This window comes from Drosophila simulans, chromosome 3R, assembly GCF_016746395.2.
Source record: "Drosophila simulans strain w501 chromosome 3R, Prin_Dsim_3.1, whole genome shotgun sequence".
Taxonomy (NCBI): domain Eukaryota; kingdom Metazoa; phylum Arthropoda; class Insecta; order Diptera; family Drosophilidae; genus Drosophila; species Drosophila simulans.
The window spans coordinates 28,103,948-28,115,271 of NC_052523.2; the positions used below are offsets into that span (position 1 = coordinate 28,103,948).

General features: G+C 36.6%; 2 protein-coding genes across 2 annotated transcripts; one reads left to right on the plus strand and one right to left on the minus strand.

Moving 5' to 3' along the window:
* Nucleotides 1-4,185: 4,185 nt before the first annotated feature.
* LOC6730391 (beta-arrestin-1) lies at nt 4,186-7,697 on the minus strand. Its single transcript, XM_002105637.4, has 2 exons — nt 6,913-7,697; nt 4,186-5,457 (listed from the first exon to the last, which is right to left on the minus strand). Exons 1-2 carry the CDS (start codon nt 7,481-7,483, stop codon nt 4,613-4,615), a joined length of 1,416 nt encoding a protein of 471 aa, XP_002105673.2. The 5' UTR covers nt 7,484-7,697; the 3' UTR covers nt 4,186-4,612.
* A 633-nt stretch (nt 7,698-8,330) lies between these two features.
* Nucleotides 8,331-10,734, plus strand: LOC6730392 (DNA-binding protein modulo). The gene is made up of 4 exons (XM_002105638.3): nt 8,331-8,724; nt 8,997-9,303; nt 9,371-10,102; nt 10,169-10,734. Exons 1-4 carry the CDS (start codon nt 8,482-8,484, stop codon nt 10,507-10,509), a joined length of 1,623 nt encoding a protein of 540 aa, XP_002105674.1. The 5' UTR covers nt 8,331-8,481; the 3' UTR covers nt 10,510-10,734.
* Nucleotides 10,735-11,324: the final 590 nt, after the last annotated feature.

Consider the following 11,324-nt stretch of genomic DNA (forward strand, 5'->3'; position numbering starts at 1 on the left):
TTAAAAAGTCAAGACCCTTACTGCCTTTCAAAAATGACTTACAAATTATCTGCTATTGACTTTAAACAAACTGACAAAAAAAAACGATTTTAATTTTTTTCTTCAAGATTTTTTAATTTCCGGAGTGCCAACGTTAATAATGACGGACAGACATGGCTTGATCAAGGTCTAGAGATAATCAACATACTCGGTAAGTAACATTTTTTCATTGCCACGATCAACATTAAGAGGCAAAAGCAGAAATTCAAATCCTATACTTATACGCGTTACTCGTAGAGTAAAAGCGTATACTAAATTCGTTTAAAAGTACGAAACAGGCCGAAGGAAGCGTTTCATACCATATAAAGCATATATATTCTTGATCAGGATCAATAACTGAGTCGATCTGACCATGTCCGTCTGTCCGTATGAACGTCGAGATCTCTGAACTATAAAAGCTAGAAGGTTGAGTTTCAGCATAAAGATTCTAGAGACAAAGACGCGGTGCAAGATTGGTGACCCACGCCCACTCTAACGCCCACAAACCCCAAAAAAACTGACACGCCCACACTTTTAAAAAATGTGTTGATATATTTTCACATTTTGATTAGTCTTGTACATTTCTATCAAACGCCCTAAAACCGCCTCTCTTGTTTTTATATGAAGTTCTGTTTAGGGACAGTGCCTACCAATCATAATTAATATTCAACACACTTGATAAGTCAAAAAAGGAGTGAGGGCCACACCCGGCTCATAGACATTTCGTCTCCTTCTCATCTACAGCTTCCTTCGACAGAGCGTGCCCCTGTTATAGCTTCTGCAAGTGTAATCCGCTTAAGGAACTCAGCAGGAACGGAAACCGGAAATGAAAACCATACAGCATACAACGCAACAGTGAGAGAAAGTTGAGGTGGTCGCCGCAAAAGACAGAAAAGACAATAAATTAAGTGTATTATGTTAGTCGAAGTCAGGCGAAGAGTTTAAGTTCCTTTTTTGCTTCTTTTTCACAGAAACAATAACTTAATTATATAACTCAATTATTAACATAAACTAAAAGAAATACTGAATAATGAAGTAAAAATTTTGTTTTTGTAAATATAAGCAATTAGCTTAATTTTTTGTAGTGCTGCCACTTGTGTTTACTTTGATGGAAAGGAGTTGCAAAGGAATTACGGCTCTTAAGCCGTATCGGAAATGAATAACTGCGAGGTCAGCGACAGTGACAGTATCCCTGAAACCTCACCCAATTCTCCCAAAGTATGCTACTTTCAAAATCGCTAGCCAATCAACTCATGAAATTATTACCCCCTTATTTCCATAAAATGTGTAATGTTCTAGAAATCAATTAATGTCCACATACTGCCATTTATGGAATTTTTGTCGATTTTATTATTGCAAATTTATTCAATAGTTCACAGTAACATTATACAGAAATATTATTTACTCTTTTTCAGAAAACTTGCAAATTTCTCGTTTCAATGCGTGCATTAAAAATGCAGTCATCAATTACTACCTAAGTGGTGCAACAATACTGACAAATATATAAAAATTAAAAAGAATCGCTAAATCATCAACTATCAGATACCCGTTACTCTACTTTCTTTTACAAACACTATGAGTTAATTGTATACTGCACACCGAAGTCATGGGCAACTTTAATAATTTATAAACTATTAAATTATAAAAAAGTTAACTATTAACGGACAGACAGACAGGACCATTGACTTTAGGAGTAACGGGTCTAGTAAAGATATATGGAATTTAAAAATACGTTTGCAATGTCAATGCAAATTCATTAATTATTTATGGTTTGGTTCGCATAAGGCTCATATAAAAAGTGTAAATTATTTGATGGACACGTTGGAGGGTAGGGATTATCATGGCATGAAAATTTATATCGATATAATTTTCTAAAATAAAAATTACAATTTTTTTAAGGATTTCGCCTACCAAGTATTATTGTGGTATATACAATGCATAGTTAATTATATTAAAGCTTTTCAAAAATAGTCTTTCCCAAAAGTCCACTCTTTTTTCCTCTCTCATGGAGCTCCAACGTGTCAGTCAAAAACGTTATTGTTTCTCCTTATTTTTCTTGCATTCTTTTTTTCAACACTAAACAAACAACAATTAATCTTTCACTTTAGTTTATATGTTTTATATATTAGTCATGAGTAGGTAGGTATTGGATTTTATTTTCAGTTTGGTTCGCTCGCTGGATGAGTTGGGTACGGTGGCAAATGTTTAGCCGCCTTGTTGTATACGTACAATAAATCAAATATTTATCAAATTGAATGCAACGCATATCCAGACCAAAACGTATTTTATAAAATAAAAGTAACATCTTTTTAATATTTATTTGTGCCAGCTTTAAAAGGTTTTATCACCTTAACCCGCTACACACATAAATATATATGCTATTTATGGTGCTGGCTATGAAAGGTTTCATCCACTCAAACTGCAACACATATATGTACATATATATGCTATTTTTAAAATGTATTATCAAAACCATTACAACTTATCTTAAAAGTTAGCTTAGCTTCTTAAAAATTAGACCACTTTAACAATTAAAAACATGTAACTCACAGTACAAAAGTGTTGTTGCTCATATTGCAGTTGGACCCGTTGAACACGATAATATCGCTATACCGATAGTTTCTGCGATTTCTGCAATATCTGCTGATTTATTGCATTTTCTTTATCGGAAACTAATTGTAAATTGTTATTTTTAATTCTTAAATAGTTTGTTAAATCATTTGATAATAATTCTACTAAGACTAAAGCAAGACACATCTTTTAAAAAATCAACGATTTGTGTTAATAAGTTGTTGTGCTCGTTCTGAAATGTATTTGTTCAGGTGGTTCAACTGCAGAAAAGATCGTTACAACTTTTTAAGTGCTCATTTGGTTTTGGGGACACGCTTACATATATTATTTGCTTTTTAAATGCTTCACACTTGACGGTATGTATGCTCTAATTTTTTCATTATACATTTATAATACTCACACACCTCTGCTGTTCAAATTTGAATTTATGTTTTTAAATATTAATTGCTCCAACAATTTTGAATTTGTTGTATTATATTTGTATACATTTAACAAGTTTATGATGTGCGTTAATATTTATTTATTATTATTCATAATTTCTCCAAAATTTTTCACTTGAAAAATTAAAATACGAACTATACATCAAGCTAATACTAATTTCACATTTACACGTGCTATAAAAAATCAAGTTATTAAAATGTTTTAAATTTTGACAGTATGTTCAATAATAATTCGTGTTTCTTGTGGCGCCCTAGAGCAATAAAATTTAATTTCAGCTTAAGTTCGCAATTTAAAAGACCACTTTCTTTTGGTTTACATTTGGAAATGTTCTGATCACGTTTTTAAATTGTATCTCTAAAAAGGTTTTACGAATGCATTACTCGTGTAGTATTTTTCGTTGACGAATTTCGATTCGGACATTGTTAATTAAAGTAAGAAAGAAATTGGTGTTTAACGTAAAAATTTCCAACACGAAAGGTCGTTCCCAAAGGTGTTTGAAAAATTTCTATATTAGCTATTTCCGCCTGTGAGGGTGCACATCATGTAACCTTTAGCCAAACCGGTTTCATCAGCAAAGAGCTGTAATTTTTAATCCAATCCACCATTAGTTAATTGCTTTGTTGTCGTTTAGATTATATGTTTTAATTTTTTCTGGAGAAAATGAAAAGTGGCTTAACTGGGTCTATGACCATATTTCACCATTACACTTTCAATTACAAGTAAGAACGCTATAGTTGATATATCAGAGTATCATTTTCCCGTTACCGAGCTAGGAAGAAATTTCACATTTTTTTTTTTTAAATCGGTAGAAATTGACAAAAAAAAAACAAAACCTTTTAAAAAACTGTCTACGCATGAGTAGTCGTGACCATCTTTTGAAACAAACATGGGCTGTGTCTATGTCTCTAGAATGGGCATGCTTTCTTATGGACTTATGGACTTATCTTTCTAAGAATATTTATAAAACGACATCCAAACTTCAAGCCATTCTAAAAACATTTCTTTTTAATTGTAGAAAATAAATCTAGAAAAATGTTTAGTATTGTACTCTACTCAAAAATCTCATTTTAAATTAGTTGCGCACAAATTATCAATTCATTGCAAAGCAATAACAATGTCCCAAAAACAAGAGGCTTAATAAAAACATCACTAGAATTAGTTTTGTAAATGAATTTTTGTTTTACGCGTTTTTATAATGGGAAAGGGCATTTAATAAAAATATTATACAACATTTACATATCAAATTTTGTGAATTCTTTCAACTTTTACTGATGTGGCCGAAATACTTGGCTCGTGTAGTTAACTTATGCATGGGCATTTTGTGTAGATCTGGTGTGTTGATTGGTTTATCAATTTCACATTTTAAAATTCGTACACTTTCAGCTTAAACCCTATAGATAGTACAATATATGGCCTACACATATAAAATAGCTTAAATCCAACTTTTTACCATGGCTATTGGTATAAAACTTTACATTTAGCGGTTGCCCAATTTTTCTCATACACTTTTATATTATACAAATGCCGAAAATAACGGTATTTTCTTCATATTAATTAATAGTTCGATATATTCCTTTTTCATCTAGGCCTCTGTTTCAGCGCCTTTTAGACGCAGGCGGGCAAAGTCCTCAAAAATTATGTCGTCATCTTGTGCTTCGTCGTCATCCAGCTGAATGAGATTTGTTGTAGTTGGCACATCCTGCCCGCCAGTCGCCAATTCAGTTTCTCCAACGTCACTCATGCTCACTAACGGCAGACCCCCGGCTGCTAAACTAGCCCGTGGCGATCGCTCCCCTAACAGTGGATGATCTTCCTCTTCGGGCTTAGGGTGCATTAGTGTGAATGGCAGCTCAGCCACGAGGTCACCATTTAGAAGCGGCGAGCTAATCAGCAACTTCACCTTTACCTTATAGTGGACCATAATACCGAGACTCTCACGCTGAGCAGGATTGGTAATGAGAGTGCTAGACGCCAAATTGGTGTCCTCATGCTTTAGCTGGCCGTCCAAAGCAAGGCCCCATTTATCCTTATTATTTGCCAATAGGGGGCACAACTCAAATACTTTCGATAGTGTAAATCCCGGAGCCACTTGACATCCGTCTTCTGACTCGATTTCTGCCACTACAGATTTATATTGCGCCGTCGAAAAGAGACAAATATCCGCAAACTGCCGGACACATACCTTAATCTTTTTTACCGTCCGATTTGAGTTGTTGGCCACATGAACGTTGACCGATATTTTTTCACCGTGGTGGTATAACTCCTTGTCCAAAGTAGCTTCCAAATGGATCTTGTTTGGCTTCATCATAAACTCCTTGCTTACTTCGATCGATGGCTGCTCACCGACTTTGGAGGGTGCGTACATAACTTTGCGAATAGTCAAACGCACCGAGTTCCGCTTGTGGGGCTTGTCCTCCACATTCTCACCTAGTAATGATAAACATTATGAATAATGGCATCAAATTATGTTTGTTGAAGAAATCCCATGACGCTTGTATGCATATTTTAGCTCGGGTGTGTCAGTATCCCGATTTGTTAGAAAATTTGTCGGTGATGTTGAGTCTATCGTGCATCGGATTCCACGATGTTTAATCACAAGCCTAGCGACAAGTAGTAGCATTTAAGCATGTACAAATGAATATATATACATATATATGTATATATATATATATATGGAATGGAATCGCCTTGCTTTAAAAATACGCCTACATATATATATATAATTGGTTATCCCAAAAACATAGAATCTAGGAACATTAGATACACAATTCAACAGACGCCAAGTAAATAAAAATGCTGACTCAATTGTCATGAGGAGAAGCAGAGAAGCACTGAGAAATCGTTTCTGCCAACTGTACAAATTCCAACATTGTTGTTTTTGTTCTTAAATTGTGTTTGGGCTTATATACAGAATAAATAAATATTAAGTTGTTGTTATAAAATATTAGAACCAACAACACACCAATCGCTGCTATTTTATTAATCTTTTTATGACAGTAAGCAAATTGGCTGCTAAATAAAATTTCAACAGAAACTATAAAAGCGCAAAAATGTGTAAACAAAATAGGGCAATAGATAATAATATTTATTGAACAGAGAATTTATTAAGGGGCTGCCACAGGCACACATAATATATATGCGAGTGGAGCTCCGCGATCGTACGCAAATACGCAAAATTTAACATTTACAGAAACCAAAAAACCTTTCTACCAATAAAATAAAGCACCAATTCTTTAAACCTTTTTTTTTTAATTATTAAATACAGATTTGAAACTAAGCAAATACGCATTTTAAAACTTTAGAACTGTTAGAACTTTGCTGGTTGGCACACAAATCGTCAGACCGCCAACTGCGGCGCCTGGTTAAGGCGAACAACAATATTAACTGCGGTGCAACTTCGGTTGAGTCAAATTCCAATTAGAAGTGTCGAATTTCAATTAGGTGGACGCTGCGTCATCAGCCCGACGTAGTTGGATTGATTAACCCTGTGTTCCCGACCGCGTGATACACGCGCTAACTTACACAAAACCACACACATTAAAAATTTACAGTCTAACTTCTATAGAAAAGAAAACAAGTAATTTTGCTACTATAACCATATTCTTAATAAATTATTTTATTCTCAGAAACAATACTACCCGTAATTTGACTCCTCTTAGTTGAAAGGTGGCATTCACGAAAATTTTTTAATATATTGCAACATACGTACATTAAACACGGTATGTGTCACACTGCGAACAAATATAATTTATCTCTGAGATTGTGGCCTACGCACTAACTAACTTGACTGTAGCGACTGCCTAAATCCGTCATCAATGATTTTGACTTTGTCTGACCACCGTACATGGACACACCCACAAGATCAGACCCACAAAGACTCACCCACAAAGGCCTTCAGCTCGTAGTCCACTCCGCAAGACTTGCCCACATCTCCAGGAGCCGGCTGCAAGGACACAGAGGCTGGGCAATAGGGCGGAACCTCAAAATAAAACGGATGGGCGTTCGGTCCCAGTTTTTTAATTAACCTTTCCTGAAGCCGGGTCATCGGGCGGTCCAGCTGCATGGGCGGATAGATCTGCTCATGCGCCAGATACAGGTCCTTACGGAACGTTAATCCCAAAACATCCAGGTCTTCACGTCCGTACCGAAAGGCGGCAAGCACCTGGCCAAAAACCTTACGGTCCTTTACGTACTCTGGATCAATGAAGACAACGCCGTCAATGGGATCCACGTGCGTGACATGGTCGACGAAGTCCCGTTTGCCAAGGTAAACCGTTATCTTGCCGTTGGAGGAGCTCTTCTTAAACACCCGTGTCGCCTGGCGTCTGGAGCTGGCATCTCCACCAGTCTCGTCGCCTGCGCTTCCGCCTCCAGTGCTCCCGGCAGCTGTTACATTGGTGCTGGAGCCATTGCTCACATTTGCTCCTCCACTTCCTCCACCACCACCGTTCATTGTGTTATTTGGCGGTTATGCTAATTATTCTGTTTTTCTGATGTTCCTCCTTAATTTTTCTCCGCACACACACCGCTCCCTGTTCTTTTTTTGGGAACTACGTTAAATAAATATATGTGTGCGTTGCGGAACCTGTGCTGCAATTTAATTTTTTATGTGTATACTTGTTCCGCCATTTACCAGCACTGTTTGTCAGGCATTGGAAAAATACCAGGGAATATTACATACTAAAAAATTATGTACTTTTCTGGTATTTGAATTCAGTGCGAACTAACCGATATGTGTTTGGTCTTACCACATATCGCACCGTATAATTAATATTTATTTTGCATTTTTGGCACCTATTTCTATTTCCTAATTGTGCCATGCCCATAGTAAGTGACTTTTATTAATTTTTCTTTCAATACCATTAACAACAATTTCTTGAATTTACATTAAGTTTCCTACTGAGATAATAAGCAACTGCAGGTTGACATATCTTTTTAATGAAATATTGCAATAACTGTGATTTTACACTGTCTAGAATATTATAAATTCCTTAAGAAACAGATGATTCGTAGCTGATGATGTAAAAATACATCTTAAATAAGAATGTGGATAAGTATATAATCTTAGATTGTATCCTGAGTATTAATGAAATCCTTTATATAGACTGTTTAATATTTAGTTTATTTTTTAAGAGCTTTTATTATTTTTGTATGTATACACTAACATCGAATTTAAACCATATTTGGTAGTGGAATAGGGCTATCAAAATAAAGTTGTATGTATACACTAACATTGAATTTAAACCATATTTGCTAGTGGAAAAGGGCTATAAATATATGGTTGAAGTGTCCAGAATACTTTATTTAATCAGCTCTAGCGCCGATAGAGCACAACGGTCACACTGTTCTGTTCCTCTTTTCCACGTGCATTTCATTGAACGAAACCACGCGTTGTTCGGTCTGAACTTGAATTTGCTAAGTTTGCCCAGGAAATCTCTAAGAACTGTTAAAATGGCCCAAAAGAAAGCCGTAACCATCAAGGGAAAAAAAGCTATAAATGGAGAGGAGAAGCCTTTGGCCAAACGGGTAACCAAGTCCAGAAAGGTACAGGAAGAGGAGACAGTAGTCGCCCAATCGCCTTCCAAAAAATCCAAAAAACAGCCTGTTAAAGAAGTGCCGCCGTCCAGTGAAGAGGACGAGTCTGATGTCGAGGAGCAGAATGACGAGCAGGCGGAGGATGACAGCGACTTTGAGGTAAGCCATAGAAAAATGTGATCTTGTGAATGTATATGGCTAACATTACATGCATAGTATGCATGGAGATGAATTCATTTTGCGTTTTCTTTACCACGTGGTTGTAAAGGTTTTATAATTATAAGACGATAGACGAGACGATCGATGGAAGTAACCACGATCCTCTAGTTTTATACAAACTCGATTCATATTATATCGATTTAAAAAAAAAAGATTGCCTTGAGATAGGTGCCCTTCCATCAGTGGTTATATGAAAATTGTTTACTTTTCAGACCGAAGAGGCAGCGGGCCTAATTGACGACGAGGCTGAGGAAGATGAAGAGTACAATAGTGACGATGAGGATGATGATGACGATGAGTTGGAGCCTGGTGAGGTTTCCAAAAGCGAAGGCGCGGATGAGGTAGATGAATCTGACGGTGAGGATGAAGCGCCTGTAGAAAAACCAGTTTCCAAGAAATCAGAAAAAGCCAACTCTGAAAAGTCTGAAGAAAATATAGGAATTCCAAAAATAAAGGTTGGCAAGATTCCACTGGGAACGCCACAGAACCAGATTGTTTTTGTCACAAACCTACCAAACGGTAAAGTAACCGGTTAATTATTTAATTTTTGAATTATAATTAAACTTAGTTTATTTGTTCCACACAGAGTATCTCCACAAGGAATTGGTCGCATTGTTCGCCAAGTTCGGACGACTTTCCGCTTTGCAGCGTTTCACTAATATGAATGGCAATAATTCAGTTCTCATTGCCTTTGATACGTCAGCTGGAGCAGAAGCTGTTCTGCAGGCTAAGCCTAAAGCGCTAACCCTTGGAGACAATGTTTTGTCGGTGTCCGAACCGAGAAATAAGGAAGAGAACAACGAACGCACGGTGGTGGTCGGCCTGATTGGACCTAATATAACCAAGGACGACTTAAAAACCGTTTTTGAGAAGGTAGCTCCCGTGGAGGCGGTGACTATATCCAGTAACCGCCTCATGCCCAAAGCTTTTGTACGTTTGGCGTCGGTCGATGACATACCGAAGGCCCTTAAACTGCATAGCACTGAGCTGTTTTCTCGCTTTATAACGGTTCGTCGTCTCTCGCAATCGATTTCACGTACCAGTGAGCTTACCTTGGTTGTCGAAAATGTGGGCAAACACGAATCTTACAGCTCTGACACTCTAGAAAAGATATTCAAGAAATTTGGTGATGTTGAAGAAATAGACGTCGTGTGCAGCAAGGCAGTTCTAGCTTTTGTGACGTTCAAGCAGTCGGATGCGGCCGCGAAGGCTCTAGCCCAACTCGACGGAAAGACTGTTAATAAGGTTGAGTGGAAGCTTCACCGATTCGAACGCTGCACCTCGGGAAGGTCCATTCTTGTGACGAACTTATCTTCAGGTGGGTTACCCGTTTCCTAAAATTGTTTAAAATTATACATTTTTATCAATCAAAATTTCGTTGTAGATGCTACTGAAGCTGACCTACGGAAAGTTTTTAACGAGAGCGGCGAAATCGAAAGCATCATAATGTTGGCCCAAAAAGCTGTTGTAAAGTTCAAGGACGATGAAGGTTTCTGCAAATCTTTCTTGGCTAATGAAAGCATTGTTAACAACGCGCCCATATTTATTGAGCCAAACTCTCTGCTGAAGCATAGATTGTTAAAGAAACGCTTGGCTATTGGTCAGGCGCGCGCCCCGCGGAAGTTCCAAAAAGATACTAAGCCTAACTTTGGCAAAAAACCATTTAACAAGCGCCCGGCACAAGAGAATGGTGGTAAATCGTTTGTGAAAAGGGCAAGATTTTAGAACTTGAACCTTACAAGAATTAGCTTTAGGTTGCGTAGTACCATAAATACGGCCACAGCCCCAATAATTCCATACAACTTGATGTTATGGATTTAGTTGATAAGAGATACTCCATTAAATTTGTACCGGAGAAATGCTAGCCGTATTTAAGCAGATGTCGATTTTTATAAGCATCGGACATGGAACTAAATAAAAGTAAATAAAAACCCCGATAAGAAGTTTGTATTCAACGTCTTTGTTTTGGGTGACTAGATATTTCAAAAAACGATTTACTGTTCATATGAACGTATACAGGTGCGATCTCCAGTGTATTTTATCTCGCTATGATAATATCGTATCATCTGATCGAATACAGGTTCCTATCCCTTCCGAATGGCCCAATGTACAGCTGCGCCATGTTCAAAAAGCGTAGAACTGTATGAATTTCCATTGTATAATTAATTTATTAGTAATACATTTTTGTAGTATTTTATAATTTTTTGAATCTTTTTGTTCATGCTCAGAAATCTAATTTGGTTGGCTAACATATGTATGAACTTGTAAATGTATGTTTATATTTTTTGTAAATGCCATTTAGATTAGTACATTAAATTTCTGTAATTTTTGGTTTAAAAAATTTGTTTATCCTTTTTATTTGTAAATATGTATAAAAAAGCATCACTTGGATGAATTAAACGTATAGGAAGTTTAGCCAACCTAGAAAGAACCCTATCGATTAGGATAATATAGCTCGTTCAAGCAACAGAAGCTGTGCTCGTGACGCGTTTGGCTTCCTGCCAAATTTTTGTTTGTTGTATGTAAGTCTCTGTCTCATG